Here is a 19,883-nt window from a genome sequence, read left to right as displayed (position 1 = left end):
GGAAATCTGTTGCAGCTCAAGTCGACTACAAAACCCACCATGCAATTCTCTCCCTTTTGGGCTAACGAGCTAGCTAGTAAACGTAGCTCCGCACAATAATACCAAAGACAATATCAGCGTGTGAAGTAGCTAGTTAGCTGTAAACTCGCCTAAACAAACTGCACTATCAATTTAGGAGTCTACAATCTCACCATGTTCAACCTGCAGATCGATGTGCCTCGCAGAGTCGAATCTGACAGTCACAACGGCACCATGCACTGAACAGGCAGACAAATAGGAGAACATGTGGTGGACCCTCTGTTAAATTACACCTTTGTCGAGGTAGGAATATGATCAATGGCTCGTTGGAGAGAAGATAACGTCCCGAGTTACGACATCAGCCAGTATTGTAATCTGACATGTATGATAGACGTTTTCACCATCTAGAAGTTGTATTTCTATTATCTGCCAGTGTAGTGAGAGAGACTTTACCACAGTACTACGTCATACTGAGAGAGACTTTACCACAGTACTACGTCATACTGAGAGAGACTTTACCACAGTACTACGTCATACTGGCTGCATTTCTGCGTGCCTGAACAGCAAGAGCTCAGGTACACATGAAAACACGAGATGATCCTGAGAATGGATAGAACATCGCTCAGAGATGCACAAAAACGAAATAACAGTCAAAATGGACGACTCTTTCCTTTAACTTCAACAGTGACAAAGGCTGGCTGCTATTTTTCTGATAGTTTGACTTAATTTAGTGTATTGGTGTGTGGCCAGTGAGAGACCGCCCCAAGTTATTTGTGCCATTTGAGAAAGAAAATCAGAGAGAGGAAAGAGAAGAGAGAGCGAGAGAAGATGCATTGAAGACAAAAAAGAGAGAGGGCTATAGGGAGAAGGAAAGGGGATTGTGGTAGGGTAGCCTCTAAAGGGAGAGGGCTATAGGCAGAAGGAAAGGGGATTGTGGTAGGGTAGCCTCTAAAGAGAGAGGGCTATAGGGAGAAGGAAAGGGGATTGTGGTAGGGTAGCCTCTAAAGAGAGGGGGCTATAGGGAGAAGGAAAGGGGATTGTGGTAGGGTAGCTAGCCTCTAAAGAGAGGGGGCTATAGGGAGAAGGAAAGGGGATTGTGGTAGGGTAGCCTCTAAAGAGAGGGGGCTATAGGGAGAAGGAAAGGGGATTGTGGTAGGGTAGCCTCTAAAGAGAGAGGGCTATAGGGAGAAGGAAAGGGGATTGTGGTAGGGTAGCCTCTAAAGAGAGAGGGCTATAGGGAGAAGGAAAGGGGATTGTGGTAGGGTAGCCTCTAAAGAGAGAGGGCTATAGGGAGAAGGAAAGGGGATTGTGGTAGGGTAGCCTCTAAAGAGAGGGGGCTATAGGGAGAAGGAAAGGGGATTGTGGTAGGGTAGCCTCTAAAGAGAGAGGGCTATAGGGAGAAGGAAAGGGGATTGTGGTAGGGTAGCCTCTAAAGAGAGGGGGCTATAGAGAGAAGGAAAGGGGATTGTGGTAGGGTAGCTAGCCTCTAAAGAGAGGGGGCTATAGGGAGAAGGAAAGGGGATTGTGGTAGGGTAGCCTCTAAAGAGAGAGGGCTATAGGCAGAAGGAAAGGGGATTGTGGTAGGGTAGCTAGCCTCTAAAGAGAGAGGGCTATAGGGAGAAGGAAAGGGGATTGTGGTAGGGTAGCTAGCCTCTAAAGAGAGAGGGCTATAGGGAGAAGGAAAGGGGATTGTGGTAGGGTAGCCTCTAAAGAGAGGGGGCTATAGGGAGAAGGAAAGGGGATTGTGGTAGGGTAGCCTCTAAAGAGAGGGGGCTATAGGGAGAAGGAAAGGGGATTGTGGTAGGGTAGCTAGCCTCTAAAGAGAGAGGGCTATAGGGAGAAGGAAAGGGGATTGTGGTAGGGTAGCCTCTAAAGAGAGGGGGCTATAGGGAGAAGGAAAGGGGATTGTGGTAGGGTAGCCTCTAAAGAGAGGGGGCTATAGGGAGAAGGAAAGGGGATTGTGGTAGGGTAGCCTCTAAAGAGAGAGGGCTATAGGGAGAAGGAAAGGGGATTGTGGTAGGGTAGCCTCTAAAGAGAGGGGGCTATAGGGAGAAGGAAAGGGGATTGTGGTAGGGTAGCCTCTAAAGAGAGGGGGCTATAGGGAGAAGGAAAGGGGATTGTGGTAGGGTAGCCTCTAAAGAGAGGGGGCTATAGGGAGAAGGAAAGGGGATTGTGGTAGGGTAGCCTCTAAAGAGAGGGGGCTATAGGGAGAAGGAAAGGGGATTGTGGTAGGGTAGCCTCTAAAGAGAGGGGGCTATAGGGAGAAGGAAAGGGGATTGTGGTAGGGTAGCTAGCCTCTAAAGAGAGAGGGCTATAGGGAGAAGGAAAGGGGATTGTGGTAGGGTAGCCTCTAAAGAGAGAGGGCTATAGGGAGAAGGAAAGGGGATTGTGGTAGGGTAGCCTCTAAAGAGAGGGGGCTATAGGGAGAAGGAAAGGGGATTGTGGTAGGGTAGCCTCTAAAGAGAGGGGCCTATAGGGAGAAGGAAAGGGGATTGTGGTAGGGTAGCCTCTAAAGAGAGGGGGCTATAGGGAGAAGGAAAGGGGATTGTGGTAGGGTAGCCTCTAAAGAGAGGGGCCTATAGGGAGAAGGAAAGGGGATTGTGGTAGGGTAGCCTCTAAAGAGAGAGGGCTATAGGGAGAAGGAAAGGGGATTGTGGTAGGGTAGCCTCTAAAGAGAGAGGGCTATAGGGAGAAGGAAAGGGGATTGTGGTAGGGTAGCCTCTAAAGAGAGGGGGCTATAGGGAGAAGGAAAGGGGATTGTGGTAGGGTAGCCTCTAAAGAGAGAGGGGGCTATAGGGAGAAGGAAAGGGGATTGTGGTAGGGTAGCCTCTAAAGAGAGGGGGCTATAGGGAGAAGGAAAGGGGATTGTGGTAGGGTAGCTAGCCTCTAAAGAGAGGGGGCTATAGGGAGAAGGAAAGGGTATTGTGGTAGGGTAGCCTCTAAAGGGAGAGGGCTATAGGGAGAAGGAAAGGGGATTGTGGTAGGGTAGCCTCTAAAGAGAGGGGGCTATAGGGAGAAGGAAAGGGGATTGTGGTAGGGTAGCCTCTAAAGAGAGAGGGCTATAGGGAGAAGGAAAGGGGATTGTGGTAGGGTAGCTAGCCTCTAAAGAGAGGGGGCTATAGGGAGAAGGAAAGGGGATTGTGGTAGGGTAGCCTCTAAAGAGAGGGGGCTATAGGGAGAAGGAAAGGGGATTGTGGTAGGGTAGCCTCTAAAGAGAGGGGGCTATAGGGAGAAGGAAAGGGGATTGTGGTAGGGTAGCTAGCCTCTAAAGAGAGGGGGCTATAGGGAGAAGGAAAGGGGATTGTGGTAGGGTAGCCTCTAAAGAGAGAGGGCTATAGGGAGAAGGAAAGGGGATTGTGGTAGGGTAGCCTCTAAAGAGAGAGGGCTATAGGGAGAAGGAAAGGGGATTGTGGTAGGGTAGCCTCTAAAGAGAGAGGGCTATAGGGAGAAGGAAAGGGGATTGTGGTAGGGTAGCCTCTAAAGAGAGAGGGCTATAGGGAGAAGGAAAGGGGATTGTGGTAGGGTAGCCTCTAAAGAGAGGGGGCTATAGGGAGAAGGAAAGGGGATTGTGGTAGGGTAGCCTCTAAAGAGAGAGGGCTATAGGGAGAAGGAAAGGGGATTGTGGTAGGGTAGCCTCTAAAGAGAGGGGGCTATAGAGAGAAGGAAAGGGGATTGTGGTAGGGTAGCTAGCCTCTAAAGAGAGGGGGCTATAGGGAGAAGGAAAGGGGATTGTGGTAGGGTAGCCTCTAAAGAGAGAGGGCTATAGGCAGAAGGAAAGGGGATTGTGGTAGGGTAGCTAGCCTCTAAAGAGAGAGGGCTATAGGGAGAAGGAAAGGGGATTGTGGTAGGGTAGCTAGCCTCTAAAGAGAGAGGGCTATAGGGAGAAGGAAAGGGGATTGTGGTAGGGTAGCCTCTAAAGAGAGGGGGCTATAGGGAGAAGGAAAGGGGATTGTGGTAGGGTAGCCTCTAAAGGGAGGGGGCTATAGGGAGAAGGAAAGGGGATTGTGGTAGGGTAGCCTCTAAAGAGAGGGGCCTATAGGGAGAAGGAAAGGGGATTGTGGTAGGGTAGCCTCTAAAGAGAGGGGGCTATAGGGAGAAGGAAAGGGGATTGTGGTAGGGTAGCTAGCCTCTAAAGAGAGAGGGCTATAGGGAGAAGGAAAGGGGATTGTGGTAGGGTAGCCTCTAAAGAGAGAGGGCTATAGGGAGAAGGAAAGGGGATTGTGGTAGGGTAGCCTCTAAAGAGAGGGGGCTATAGGGAGAAGGAAAGGGGATTGTGGTAGGGTAGCCTCTACTACGTGTGATAACCATTTTGTCAGATCTATAGAAAGGGGCTTGGGGGCCAGGACTACTGCTGTTTGGATTTGATTCTATGTCTCCTCCCCATTATTGATGTCTCATCCATTCCACCCCCTCTTCTCTCCACCCCCTCTTCTCTCCACCCCTTCTTCTCTCCACCCCTTCTTCTCTCCACCCCTTCTTCTCTCCACCCCTTCTTCTCTCCACCCCTTCTTCTCTCCACCCCCTCTTCTCTCCACCCCCTCCTCTCTCCACCCCTTCTTCTCTCCACCCCCTCTTCTCTCCACCCCCTCTTCTCTCCACCCCCTCCAAAGAGACCCCCAGCAGGGTCAGGGGAACGAGAAGAGACTCAGTGTTCTTCAGGATGGAGAGGATTATTTTCCTCAGTTGGTCTGTCCATCCCTGCAAGCCTCTGTCGCCTGGCCCCTCCCACCCTGCGGCTCGGCCAACGGAGGATGATCAGAGAAAAGGCCCCTCCTATCCCGGACCAGGTGTTAGGGGGAGGAGGGCCAGATAGACTGAGAGCAGAGTGGAGTCTGCCTGGCTTCATATCCATGTTCCTCCCTGAGTTCCCTCACAGAGCTGTACCAGGACACCAACACTTCCAGGTAGGACAAGCACACACACACACACACAGACGGACGGACGCACGGACGGACGCATGGAACATACAGTACATTTACACACAAACACACACACACACTCACACACGCATGCACACCAGGACAACATGCAATAATCGTCTGATTGTTGTCCCCTTACTCTGTCTCGATAACTAGGCAACAGTGACTAGGCAACAGTGACTAGGCAACAGTGACTAGGCAACAGCGACTAGGCAACAGCGACTAGGCAACAGCGACTAGGCAACAGCGACTAGGCCACAGCGACTAGGCCACAGCGACTAGGCCACAGCGACTAGGCCACAGCGACTAGGCCACAGCGACTAGGCCACAGCGACGAGGGTCTGGTTTCAATGACTGACTCTTTTAGCATCTTTGATAAGGGAAAATAATAATAATTCATACAGACATCTTTCCCAACAAATCACGAGGCAGACAAGACAGAATTTGGCGATTCGAAACTCAAGTTTTCAGGCTAAACCTTTGCAGTGTTTTATTGGAGGTAGTTGATGGAAACGAGCAACTTGTGAAATGCACTCATTAAAAATAACCTCTGTGATCTTCATCTGGCTGCTATTTAGTTTAATTCAAGCGGATAAAGTAGTGATGTATGCGGTGACGTCCTTCTAGTCCCAGAAATTAGTTAGCATTTCTACCTCTGGTTCGTTGGCCGTTCCTGTAGGGGTCGTTCCACCTCAAAAAAGCACAAGAAAGAGGATTTTAATGCCCACCATCTCAGATTGTTGTCAAATCATTTATTTTGTTAGAAACAGATAAAATGACCATTCCGGCAACATTATTTTGTTGAACTATAATTTAATCTCTGAGAAATTAAGCTAATTGATTACACCCAAATTGGCCATTTTAATTTATAGGACTCATATAAATAGCAATAGATATGGTCCTTAACATACGATTTAGACCAATGTTTTTCCTAACCATGAGTTGGACATGAGGAATCCCAAAAAATGGTAAATAGCCACCCACGGATCCCCTAAGCCAATCCCACGGATCCCCCAAACCCCAAGCCAATCCCACCCCAGCAATGAGTATTTTAGTATCAGTTCTCTATGTCTGACAAGTAGTATGGAGCTACGGCTTGGAATATTGTTTCTTCATCATATGTGATGTATTCTCACAGATATTTTTTTATGTTGTTCCAAGAAATGAGTCATTGAAATTGTTGGGTGTATGTCCCATCCTAGATCCTGGTATTGCCAGGTTCTGACCACTAGATGGTGCTGTACACGACTGAACAGTAGTGCTGTTGCAGTGACCGTATTACCGCCACACCAGCGAGTCATGATGAGTCAAATTCCATGTGACCGTTTAGTCACGGTAATTAGGCTTCTCCAAGCTCTGATGCTGCAATTTAAATGGATTTTTATTTGGATTTCATGTATCCAAGGATGGAACTACCACATTCGTCGCAACATCTTCACGTCACTACGCCGACCGCGCAAACTAGCTACGCTAGTCCTGTTCGCTTTCTGCTTACCAGCTCGAACAAAAAAAATGACACGATGGTAATTGATAGCTAACGAACTTCCGTACATCGCAGTGTTCCGTACACTTGACCTTATTTTAGTGCCCAAAAAAACGTAACACTTCCAGGTCACCTGTAATTTAAATACCGTTGTAAAACACACTTTCACCCCTTTCCAGTAAAATCAATGACGAGCCCTTCATGCTGCCCGTCTCTGAAGAAGTCGAGCTCCGCCGGGTCTTTAAAAATGGGGGGGCGGCGAAAGCAACTGAGTTATATGAAAGGGGGAGATATGTTGTGTGGGGAAACTGCATTTTTTCACCCGATTTGTCCAACTTATCGCCTCTAAAATGTAAATGAAACACTATAAAGAGTTGATATAATTTCTCATTACAAACCTATTTTAAGGTTTGTGTCTAATTTGAATGAAGTTTTTAGGGATCCGCTAAATTTATCTTCACGTAAACTGCGGCTGTCACGGTTTCTGAGAGCAATTGATTGAATTAACTATTGATGAACTCACGAGTAATTAACTTTACACTCACCATTGATAATTTCTTGTTTTTAATCTGAGAGAAGTGCTACCCCTGGTGGAGAGAGGCTGTACGGCACATCGTGACACGTCACAGTTTAACGTACAGCGTCAGAGGGATCCGTTTTTTTCTCCTATATTATTGGTCTATTACCGTGTCAATCAACACTTGAATAGAAACGTAGTTTACAGCCTGGATATTAAGGCCAACACAGTCTCTTCAGCGGGAAGGTGCTCGTTTGGATGGTAACTAAGGCCCAGCGTTAGTCTGGTTCACTCGTTAGCTGGATAAGACGTAGTGTTGGTGACATCAAACGGCCCAGCGTTAGTCTGCTTCACTCGTTAGCTGGATAAGATGTAGTGTTGGTGACATCAAACGGCCCAGCGTTAGTCTGCTTCACTCGTTAGCTGGATAAGATGTAGTGTTGGTGACATCAAACGGCCCAGCGTTAGTCTGGTTCACTCGTTAGCTGGATAAGACGTAGTGTTGGTGACATCAAACGGCCCAGCGTTAGTCTGCTTCACTCGTTAGCTGGATAAGACGTAGTGTTGGTGACATCAAACGGCCCAGCGTTAGTCTGGTTCACTCGTTAGCTGGATAAGACGTAGTGTTGGTGACATCAAACGGCCCAGCGTTAGTCTGGTTCACTCGTTAGCTGGATAAGACGTAGTGTTGGTGACATCAAACGGCCCAGCGTTAGTCTGCTTCACTCGTTAGCTGGATAAGACGTAGTGTTGGTGACATCAAACGGCCCAGCGTTAGTCTGCTTCACTCGTTAGCTGGATAAGATGTAGTGTTGGTGACATCAAACGGCCCAGCGTTAGTCTGCTTCACTCGTTAGCTGGATAAGACGTAGTGTTGGTGACATCAAACGGCCCAGCGTTAGTCTGCTTCACTCGTTAGCTGGATAAGACGTAGTGTTGGTGACATCAAACGGCCCAGCGTTAGTCTGCTTCACTCGTTAGCTGGATAAGATGTAGTGTTGGTGACATCAAACGGCCCAGCGTTAGTCTGCTTCACTCGTTAGCTGGATAAGATGTAGTGTTGGTGACATCAAACGGAGGTGCAGTTTTACTGTTGTTAGAACAACGGCAGATTTGTACTCGTTTTGAGAACGTAAATGCTTAAAAATTCACCCACAGTAAATTTCTCATTAGAACAAAACGTATAAGATCTCCTAAGACTGTGTTTACCACAGACCTTATTTTCGGCCTTTACCCAGAAACCCCCCCCAAAATCCCCATGAATTCCTCATAGCCGTTGCCCAACGAGCAGAGTCCCTCCAGTTACAGAGGCCATTACTATTTCTCTATTGAAACCTGACCCTGTTGCCGAGGGTTTTGGATACGATACTCTTCCCACCTCCTCTCTCCTGTTCCAGGTGTTGGGATATATCGCCAAAGGATCCTTTGGTCCCATTCTGAAGGTGAAGGACAAGGCCAAGCAGAAAACCTACGCTGTCAAGGTAACCTGCTTGTTGAACATCTCATTCCAAAATCATGGGCATTAATATGGAGTTGGTCCCCCCTTTGCTGCTATAACAGCCTCCACTCTTCTGGGAAGTCATTCCACTAGATGTTGGAACATTGCTGCGGGGACTTGCTACCATTCAGTCACAAGAGCATTAGTGAGATCAGGCACTGATGTTGGGCGATTAGGCCCGGCTCACAGTCGGCGTTCCAATTCATCCCAAAGGTTTTCGATGGGGTTGAGGTCAGGGCTCTGTGCAGGCCAGTCAAGTTCTTCCACACCGATCTCGACAAATGACTTCTATATGGACCTTGCTTTGTCATGCTGAAACAGGAAAGGGCCTTCCCCAAACTGTTGCCACAAAGTTGGAAGAACAAAATCATCTAGAATGTCATTGTACGCTGTAGCGTTAAGAGACCCGGACCATGAAAAACAGCCCCAGACCAAAAAACAGCCACCGAACTTTACAGTTGGCACTATGCATTGGGGCAGGTAGCGTTCTCCTGGCTTCTGCCAAACCCAGATTAGTCCATCAGACTAAGGCGACATCCTATGCTGGTGCCTCGTTGAAAGTCACTGAGCTCTTCAATAAGGCCATTCTACTGCAAATGTTTGTCTACGGAGATTGCATGGCTGTGTGCTCGATGTTATACACCGTTTAGCAACAGGTGTGGCTGAAATAGCTGAATGCACTAATTTTAAGGGTTGTCTACATACTTTTGTGTATATATATATAGTGTATATCTGCGGACTAGCTGAATGGCAGATAACGGCACTGCTTATGAGAAGAATCGCTGTGTGCTACGTGTTAATGTCATCCCATGCTCACATCGTGTGTGTGTGTGTGTGTGTGTGTGTGTGTGTGTGTGTGTGTGTGTGTGTGTGTGTGTGTGTGTGTGTGTGTGTGTGTGTGTGTGTGTGTGTGTGTGTGTGTGTGTGTGTGTGTGTGTGTGTGTGTGTGTGTGTGTGTGTGTAGGTAATCCCTAAGTCAGAGATCCTGAGGCTGGGCGTTCTGGAACAGTCTAAAGAAGAAGTTATAGTACAGGTGAGAGAGTGAGTGAGTGAGAGAGAGACACGCTGTATATGTGTTGTAGAGTGCTTTCTGTACTTGTTGCACTATAGCTAGTCACGACCCTGTCTAAACCCGGGTTAGACAGGGTCGTGACTAGCTATACACACTGTTATAGTGGTTTAGACAGGGTCGTGACTAGCTATACACACTGTTATAGTGGTTTAGACAGGGTCGTGACTAGCTATACACACTGTTATAGTGGGTTAGACAGGGTCGTGACTAGCTATACACACTGTTATAGTGGTTTAGACAGGGTCGTGACTAGCTATACACACTGTTATAGTGGGTTAGACAGGGTCGTGACTAGCTATACACACTGTTATAGTGGTTTAGACAGGGTCGTGACTAGCTATACACACTGTTATAGTGGGTTAGACAGGGTCGTGACTAGCTATACACACTGTTATAGTGGTTTAGACAGGGTCGTGACTAGCTATACACACTGTTATAGTGGGTTAGACAGGGTCGTGACTAGCTATACACACTGTTATAGTGGTTTAGACAGGGTCGTGACTAGCTATACACACTGTTATAGTGGGTTAGACAGGGTCGTGACTAGCTATACACACTGTTATAGTGGTTTAGACAGGGTCGTGACTAGCTATACACACTGTTATAGTGGGTTAGACAGGGTCGTGACTAGCTATACACACTGTTATAGTGGTTTAGACAGGGTCGTGACTAGCTATACACACTGTTATAGTGGTTTAGACAGGGTCGTGGGTCGTGACTAGCTATACACACTGTTATAGTGGTTTAGACAGGGTCGTGACTAGCTATACACACTGTTATAGTGGTTTAGACAGGGTCGTGACTAGCTATACACACTGTTATAGTGGGTTAGACAGGGTCGTGACTAGCTATACACACTGTTATAGTGGTTTAGACAGGGTCGTGACTAGCTATACACACTGTTATAGTGGTTTAGACAGGGTCGTGACTAGCTATACACACTGTTATAGTGGGTTAGACAGGGTCGTGACTAGCTATACACACTGTTATAGTGGGTTAGACAGGGTCGTGACTAGCTATACACACTGTTATAGTGGTTTAGACAGGGTCGTGACTAGCTATACACACTGTTATAGGGGTTTAGACAGGGTCGTGGGTCGTGACTAGCTATACACACTGTTATAGTGGTTTAGACAGGGTCGTGACTAGCTATACACACTGTTATAGTGGTTTAGACAGGGTCGTGACTAGCTATACACACTGTTATAGTGGGTTAGACAGGGTCGTGACTAGCTATACACACTGTTATAGTGGGTTAGACAGGGTCGTGACTAGCTATACACACTGTTATAGTGGTTTAGACAGGGTCGTGGGTCGTGACTAGCTATACACACTGTTATAGTGGTTTAGACAGGGTCGTGACTAGCTATACACACTGTTATAGGGGTTTAGACAGGGTCGTGACTAGCTATACACACTGTTATAGTGGGTTAGACAGGGTCGTGACTAGCTATACACACTGTTATAGTGGTTTAGACAGGGTCGTGACTAGCTATACACACTGTTATAGTGGTTTAGACAGGGTCGTGACTAGCTATACACACTGTTATAGTGGTTTAGACAGGGTCGTGACTAGCTATACACACTGTTATAGTGGGTTAGACAGGGTCGTGACTAGCTATACACACTGTTATAGTGGTTTAGACAGGGTCGTGACTAGCTATACACACTGTTATAGTGGGTTAGACAGGGTCGTGACTAGCTATACACACTGTTATAGTGGGTTAGACAGGGTCGTGACTAGCTATACACACTGTTATAGTGGTTTAGACAGGGTCGTGACTAGCTATACACACTGTTATAGTGGTTTAGACAGGGTCGTGACTAGCTATACACACTGTTATAGTGGTTTAGACAGGGTCGTGACTAGCTATACACACTGTTATAGTGGTTTAGACAGGGTCGTGACTAGCTATACACACTGTTATAGTGGGTTAGACAGGGTCGTGACTAGCTATACACACTGTTATAGTGGTTTAGACAGGGTCGTGACTAGCTATACACACTGTTATAGTGGTTTAGACAGGGTCGTGACTAGCTATACACACTGTTATAGTGGTTTAGACAGGGTCGTGACTAGCTATACACACTGTTATAGTGGTTTAGACAGGGTCGTGACTAGCTATACACACTGTTATAGTGGGTTAGACAGGGTCGTGACTAGCTATACACACTGTTATAGTGGTTTAGACAGGGTCGTGACTAGCTATACACACTGTTATAGTGGTTTAGACAGGGTCGTGACTAGCTATACACACTGTTATAGTGGTTTAGACAGGGTCGTGACTAGCTATACACACTGTTATACTGCTGCTACTCACTGTTTATTATCTATACATAGTCACTTCACCCCTACCTACATGTACACTGCTGTCACTCTCTGTTTATTATCTATACATAGTCACTCTACCTACATGTACAAAGTAACTCGACGTGTCAAGGCTCGAGTAGAAGTACGTGATTACGAGCGTCAGCAGTTGGGTTCGGGTTTTCGTCATAGATTTGTTTGGACGAGTCAGTATTGGTGAAAGGAGGTGCTTAAACTGGGGCCTGTATTTCAACCCCGTGTGGATGATAAACACTTTCCACTAGATTCCACAGCCACAAAGTCAAAATTGGCTACATCTTAAAAATTCATGATATTTTTTTAGCTTTTTGGGCATGATAAACACGGGTGAAAATAGGAGACGGTTTGACCAAGACATTCCTTTTGAGAGGGAAGCTTTGCTTCCTCCCTTCACACAACGGTAATCACAACGGTAATCACAGTTGTCAGCAGCGTTTCCTCCCCCAGAAGTAAAACAGGAAATGACAAACTTTCGCGAGAATTTTACTTCCCCGAGATGACTCTTAGGCTGACCTGTGACCTTTGTCCTCAGCGTCAGGTGCGTCACCCGTTCGTCCACGACCTTCAGGACTGCTGGCAGACACAGAGACACCTCTACATTAGTGAGTCATACAGGAAGCCTCCAGACCTGAACCCCTATAAAACCCTCATGTCCCCTAAAACCAACCTCACTGTGTCCTTACTCAAATACACCTCGACATTAGTCACATAGAAACACCCTAGACCCTACAACCCACTGCCCCTCTGCCCTTAACCTCATTATCCCACTGTCCCACTGCCGTTATCCTCATTATCTCACTGTCCTACCCAGACACAGAGACATCTCATACAGGAAGCAGACCTGAACCCCTATAGAACCCTCATGCCCCCTAAAACCAACCTCACTGTGTCCTTACTCAGATACACCTCGACATTAGTCACATAGAAACACCCTAGACCCTACAACCCACTGTCCCACTGCCCTTAACCTCATTATCCCACTGTCCCACTGCCCTTAATGCCCTTAACCTCATTATCCCACTGTCCCTCTGCCCTTAACCTCATTATCTCATTATCCCACTGCCCTTAATGCCCTTAACCTCATTATCCCACTGTCCCACTGCCCTTAATGCCCTTATCCTCATTATCCCACTGTCCCTCTGCCCTTAACCTCATTATCTCACTGTCCCACTGCCCTTAATGCCCTTAACCTCATTATCCCACTGTCCCTCTGCCCTTAACCTCATTATCCCACTGTCCCACTGTCCTTAATGCCCCTAACCTCATTATCCCACTGTCCCTCTGCCCTTAACCTCATTATCCCACTGTCCCTCTGCCACAAACCTCATTATCCCACTGTCCCACAGCCCTTAATGCCCTTATCCTCATTATCCCACTGTCCCTATGCCCTTAACCTCATTATCTCACTGTCCCACTGCCCTTAATGCCCTTAACCTCATTATCCCACTGTCCCACTGCCCTTATCCTCATTATCCCACTGTCCCACTGCCCTTAATGCCCTTATCCTCATTATCCCACTGCCCTTAATGCCCTTATCCTCATTATCCCACTGTCCCACTGCCCCTCTGCCCTTATCCTCATTATCTCACTGTCCCTACCCAGACACAGAGACATCTCACACAGGAACCTGAACTTACTCCTCACTCCCCACCAATAACAGACCTCACCTGGGATCCCCTAGCCCAGCTCTAATCCCTCACCTGGGATCCCCTAGCCCAGCTCTAATCCCTCACCTGGAGTCCCCTAGCCCAGCTCTAATCCCTCACCTGGAGTCCCCTAGCCCAGCTCTAATCCCTCACCTGGGATCCCCTAGCCCAGCTCTAATCCCTCACCTGGAGTCCGTCCCAACATTTAACCCTTCACCTGAAAAACCGTTGCTTGGACACGTTGATGCTCCTGTCTGGTTCCTCTCTAGGTCTCATCCAGTTCCTCTCTAGGTCTCATCCTGTTCCTCTCTAGGTTACATCCTGTTCCTCTCTAGGTCTCATCCTGTTCCTCTCTAGGTCTCATCCTGTTCCTCTCTAGGTCTCATCCTGTTCCTCTCTAGGTCTCATCCTGTTCCTCTCTAGGTCTCATCCTGTTCCTCTCTAGGTCTCATCCTGTTCCTCTCTAGGTCACATCCTGTTCCTCTCTAGGTCACATCCTGTTCCTCTCTAGGTCTCATCCTGTTCCTCTCTAGGTCACATCCTGTTCCTCTCTAGGTCTCATCCTGTTCCTCTCTAGGTCTCATCCTGTTCCTCTCTAGGTCACATCCTGTTCCTCTCTAGGTCTCATCCTGTTCCTCTCTAGGTCTCATCATGTTCCTCTCTAGGTCTCATCCTGTTCCTCTCTAGGTCTCATCCTGTCCCTCTCTAGGTCTCATCCAGTGCCTCTCTAGGTCTCATCCTGTTCCTCTCTAGGTCACATCCTGTTCCTCTCTAGGTCTCATCCTGTTCCTCTCTAGGTCTCATCCTGTTCCTCTCTAGGTCTCATCCTGTTCCTTTCTTGGTCTCATCCTGTTCCTCTCTAGGTCTCATCCTGTTCCTCTCTAGGTCTCATCCTGTTCCTCTCTAGGTCTCATCCTGTTCCTCTCTAGGTCTCATCCTGTTCCTCTCTAGGTCACATCCTGTTCCTCTCTAGGTCACATCCTGTTCCTCTCTAGGTCACATCCTGTTCCTCTCTAGGTCACATCCTGTTCCTCTCTAGGTCTCGTGCTGTTAGACAGACCACGTCCCAAATGACACTATGAAGTGGACTACTATAGACCAGAGCCCTATAAAGTGCACTACTATAGACCAGAGCCCTATAAAGTGCACTACTATAGACCAGAGCCCTATAAAGTGCACTACTATAGACCAGAGCCCTATAAAGTGCACTACTATAGACCAGAGCCCTATGGAGTGCCATTTGCCCCCATTCTGACCCCATCACTCCTCTTTCCCCCCTTCTATCCCCCTCTCCTCACCCCTTCCTCCCCCCTCTGAGTCAGAATGTGACCTAGATCCTCCCTCCTCTCATCTCCTCTCCACCTCTCCTCCCCCCCCACTGTGTTTCAGCCTAACACGTTGACGATCTCTCTCACCCGTTCCTCCCCCCTCTGAGTCTGAATGTGACCCAGATCCTCCCTCCTCTCCCCCTCTCCTCACCCCCCACTGTGTTTCAGCCTAACATGTTGATGCTCTCTCATACTGTGTGCGTCTCTCTAGTGTGTGACTACTGCAGTACCGGGGACCTGTATACATACTGGGTGATGATTGGCCAGTTCAGCGAGGACGCTGTCAGGGTGTTTGCTGCAGAATTAGGCTGCGCTCTCGGTGAGTACGCACTTACACATACACACACACACACACACACACTAGACAGATGCTGACTCTGTTGTTTGTCTCCTCAGGGTTCCTCCATGACGTTGGGATCATCCACAGAGACGTGAAGGTAAGAGCTAGAAAGGACATGACATCAGAGCTGTTCCATTCGTCAACCAACAAAAATAAAAACGCAACATGTAAATCAAATAAGAGATTCCAGAATGTTTCCAGACGCACAAAATATTTTTTTATCTAAATGTTTGTGCACATATTTTGTTTACATCCCTGTTAGTGAGCATTTCTCCTTTACCTAGATAATCCATCCACCTGACAGGTGTTGCATATCAAGAAGCTGATTAAATGGCATGATTATTACACAGGTGCACCTTGTGCTGGGGGCAATAAAAGGTCACTCTAAAATGTGCAGTTTAGTCACACGACACAATGCCACAGATGTCTCGGCTTGCAATTGGCATGCTTGATGTAGGAATGTCCACCAGAGCTGTTTTCTGCCATAAGCCGCCTCGAACATTGTTTTAGAGAATTTGTCAGTACGTTCAACCGGCCTCACAACCGCAGACCACGTGTAACCACGCCAACCCAGGACCTCCACATCCGGCTTCTTCAACTTTTGGGATCGTCTGAGACCAGCCACCATGAAATTGAGGAGTATTTCTGTCTGTAATAAAGCCCTTTTTTGGTGAAAATCTAATTCTGATTGGCTGGGCCTGGCTCCCTAGTAGGTGGGCCTATGCCCTCCCAGACCCACCCATGGCTGTGCCCCTGCCCAGTCATGTGAAATCCATAGATTAGGGCCTAATTAATTAATTTAAATTGACAGATTTTCCTTATATGAACTGTAACTCAGTAAAATTGTTTCATGTTGCGTTTATATTTTTGTTCAGTGTATATTATATAATAATAATAATAAATATATAATAATATACACTGTACATATAATATACACTGTACATCCGTGGTTCTCAACTGCCTCGGGACCCAAAGAGAACCAGGTTGTCTCATGTAAATTCATTATCATTTTTACACACTTTTTACCTGGTTTAAGTTCATACTTTAATAAGAAAGTATTGTTTTAATTGTAAAATAAATAAATATATAATGTTTGTATAAATGTTTTACTCAGACACCAGCGACCCATTCATACATGACATGTTTACATCTTTTGCTAATGATACATCTGTCAGTTGATATCTGTCATGTACATAATATAGAAAACATCCCCACTACAGTTTGACATCTCTCTGTGTGTTTGGATGTGATGTAACCATAGCAACATCTAAACATGTGACCACTGTGTGTTCTGCTGTAGATGGAGAACATTCTGCTCACAGATCAAGGTAAACTCACCCTGTGTGTGTGTGTCTGTGTCTCGCTCTGTGTGTGTCTGTGTCTCTCTGTGTGTGTCAGAGAGAGATCCTCCATTGAGTCTTACCATCCAGGAGTAAAGGCCCAATCTGCTATAGTATGTCAGCACCTCCATTGAGTCTTACCATCCAGGAGTAAAGGCCCAATCTGCTATAGTATGTCAGCACCTCCATTGAGTCTTACCATCCAGGAGTAAAGGCCCAATCTGCTATAGTATGTCAGCACCTCCATTGAGTCTTACCATCCAGGAGTAAAGGCCCAATCTGCTATAGTATGTCAGCACTTAAAAGACCTGTACATCATTCTGGTATATGGTTTACCGCATACGTTCTTCTGGTATAATTTTTAAATTGAGAAAATACACTCAGTGGACAGTTTATTAGGTACACCACCCTATACAGGAAAATGGTTAGCTCCTACAGACAGGGAGTTACGTGGTCGTGGCTTGTTATATAAAGCAGGCAGACAGGCATCAAGACATTCAGTTACTGGTCCATCGGACAGTTTATTAGGTACACCGTCCCATTCACCACAATGGATCGCTCCTACAGACAGGCATCAAGACATTCAGTCACTGGTCCATTGGACAGTTTATTAGGTACACCGTCCCATTCACCACAATGGATCGCTCCTACAGACAGGCATCAAGACATTCAGTTACTGGTCCATTGGACAGTTTATTAGGTACATACACCGTCCCATTCACCACAATGGATCGCTCCTACAGACAGGCATCAAGACATTCAGTTACTGTTCCATTGAACGTTAGCATGGACAGAACTAGTGACCTAAGAGACTGAGCGTGGTATGATCGTCGGCGCCAGGCGCGCAGGATCCAGTATCTCAGAAACGGCCTTCTTGGCTTTTTACCCACGACAGGGTCTAGGGTTTACCGAGAACGGCACGACAAACACGACAGGGTCTAGGGTTTACCGAGAACGGCACGACAAACATGACAGGGTCTAGGGTTTACCGAGAACGGCACGACAAACACGACAGGGTCTAGGGTTTACCGAGAACGGCACGACAAACACGACAGGGTCTAGGGTTTACCGAGAACGGCACGACAAACACGACAGGGTCTAGGGTTTACCGAGAACGGCACGACAAACACGACAGGGTCTAGGGTTTACCGAGAACGGCACGACAAACACGACAGGGTCTAGGGTTTACCGAGAAAGGCACGACAAACACGACAGGGTCTAGGGTTTACCGAGAACGGCACGACAAACACGACAGGGTCTAGGGTTTACCGAGAATGGCACGACAAACACGACAGGGTCTAGGGTTTACCGAGAACGGCACGACAAACACGACAGGGTCTAGGGTTTACCGAGAATGGCACGACAAACACGACAGGGTCTAGGGTTTACCGAGAACGGTGAGACAAACACGACAGGGTCTAGGGTTTACCGAGAACGGTGAGACAAACACGACAGGGTCTAGGGTTTACCGAGAATGGCACGACAAACACGACAGGGTCTAGGGTTTACAGAGAATGGCACGACAAACACGACAGGGTTTAGGGTTTACCGAGAATGGCACGACAAACACGACAGGGTCTAGGGTTTACAGAGAATGGCACGACAAACACGACAGGGTCTAGGGTTTACCGAGAACGGCACGACAAACACGACAGGGTCTAGGGTTTACCGAGAACGGCACGACAAACACGACAGGGTCTAGGGTTTACCGAGAATGGCACGACAAACACGACAGGGTCTAGGGTTTACCGAGAATGGCACGACAAACACGACAGGGTCTAGGGTTTACCGAGAATGGCACGACAAACACGACAGGGTCTAGGGTTTACCGAGAACGGTGAGACAAACACGACAGGGTCTAGGGTTTACCGAGAACGGCACGACAAACACGACAGGGTCTAGGGTTTACCGAGAACGGCACGACAAACACGACAGGGTCTAGGGTTTACCGAAAACGGCACGACAAACACGACAGGGTCTAGGGTTTACCGAGAACGGCACGACAAACACGACAGGGTCTAGGGTTTACCGAGAATGGTGAGACAAACACGACAGGGTCTAGGGTTTACCGAGAACGGCACGACAAACACGACAGGGTCTAGGGTTTACCGAGAACGGCACGACAAACAAAAACCATCCGGTCAGCGGCAGTCCTGGGAATGAAAACAGCTCGTTGATGAGAGTGATTGAAGGAGAATAGCAAGCTAACGGGCGGGCCGCTAACGGGCGGGCCACAAACGGGCGGGCCACAAACGGGCGGGCCGCTAACGGGCGGGCCGCAAACGGGCGGGCCGCAAACGGGCGGGCCGCAAACGGGCGGGCCGCAAACGGGCGGGCCGCTAACGGGCGGGCCGCTAACGGGCAAATAACGGCACTGTACGGCATCTTGGAATGCACAACTCGTTGATCCTTGTCACTGATTTATTTTACCTTTTATTTAACTAAGAACAAATTATTTTTGAGAAAGTGTGAGTTTAGCTATTCTCTGCTACAGATGCACATAAGGCCAGTAATGAATGCCATATGATAAGCTGCTAAATGGATTCACATAGCTGATATCTGGAGAGAGAGTGACAATCAAATTAAACAGATTAGAGATTTCACAACCAGACATAAAGGACATGCTAATTAGACAATACAACACAACCAGACATAAAGGACATGCTAATTGGACAATACAACACAACCAGACATAAAGGACATGCTAATTGGACAATACACCACAACCAGACATAAAGGACATGCTAATTGGACAATACAACACAACCAGACATAAAGGACATGCTAATTGGACAATACAACACAACCAGACATAAAGGACATGCTAATTGGACAATACACCACAACCAGACATAAAGGACATGCTAATTGGACAATACACCACAACCAGACAAAAAGGACATGCTAATTGGACAATACACCACAACCAGAGATAAAGGACATGCTAATTGGACAATACACCACAACCAGAGATAAAGGACATGCTAATTGGACAATACACCACAACCAGACATAAAGGACATGCTAATTGGACAATACACCACAACCAGAGATAAAGGACATGCTAATTGGACAATACACCACAACCAGACATAAAGGACATGCTAATTGGACAATACACCACAGAAACACAGACACGTGACAGACAGAACCCCTTCCCCTCTTTATTGTATTGTAGGATTGTAATCTGTTATCAATCGACATTGACACTAGTTCATCTTGAATAATAGTTTAACAATTAAAACAACTTTAAACACTTCACTCAAAAAATCTACACTTTTTTTTCATATTTCAAAGTGTCCAATGACAGCATCAACCAATTAGAAGACAATTAGTCGGCAATGCTTACTCGTAATTGGTTAAAATTACACGATT

General features: G+C 47.2%; 1 protein-coding gene across 1 annotated transcript in view; it reads left to right on the top strand.

The window, feature by feature from the left end:
* Nucleotides 1-19,883, top strand: part of rskrb (ribosomal protein S6 kinase related b) — a 56,950-nt gene that overhangs the window by 9,266 nt on the left and 27,801 nt on the right. The window contains exons 2-8 of the mRNA XM_055936893.1: nt 4,629-4,922; nt 8,335-8,418; nt 9,400-9,468; nt 12,387-12,456; nt 15,040-15,147; nt 15,225-15,265; nt 16,469-16,496. Of these exons, the coding sequence (XP_055792868.1) occupies nt 4,629-4,922; nt 8,335-8,418; nt 9,400-9,468; nt 12,387-12,456; nt 15,040-15,147; nt 15,225-15,265; nt 16,469-16,496 (694 nt within the window). The remainder of the gene's footprint in view (nt 1-4,628; nt 4,923-8,334; nt 8,419-9,399; nt 9,469-12,386; nt 12,457-15,039; nt 15,148-15,224; nt 15,266-16,468; nt 16,497-19,883) is intronic.

The sequence above is a fragment of the Salvelinus fontinalis genome, chromosome 10 (assembly GCF_029448725.1).
Source record: "Salvelinus fontinalis isolate EN_2023a chromosome 10, ASM2944872v1, whole genome shotgun sequence".
NCBI lineage: Eukaryota > Metazoa > Chordata > Actinopteri > Salmoniformes > Salmonidae > Salvelinus > Salvelinus fontinalis.
Note: the sequence above shows the minus strand (reverse complement) of the source record. Positions and strands in the feature narration are given on the sequence as shown.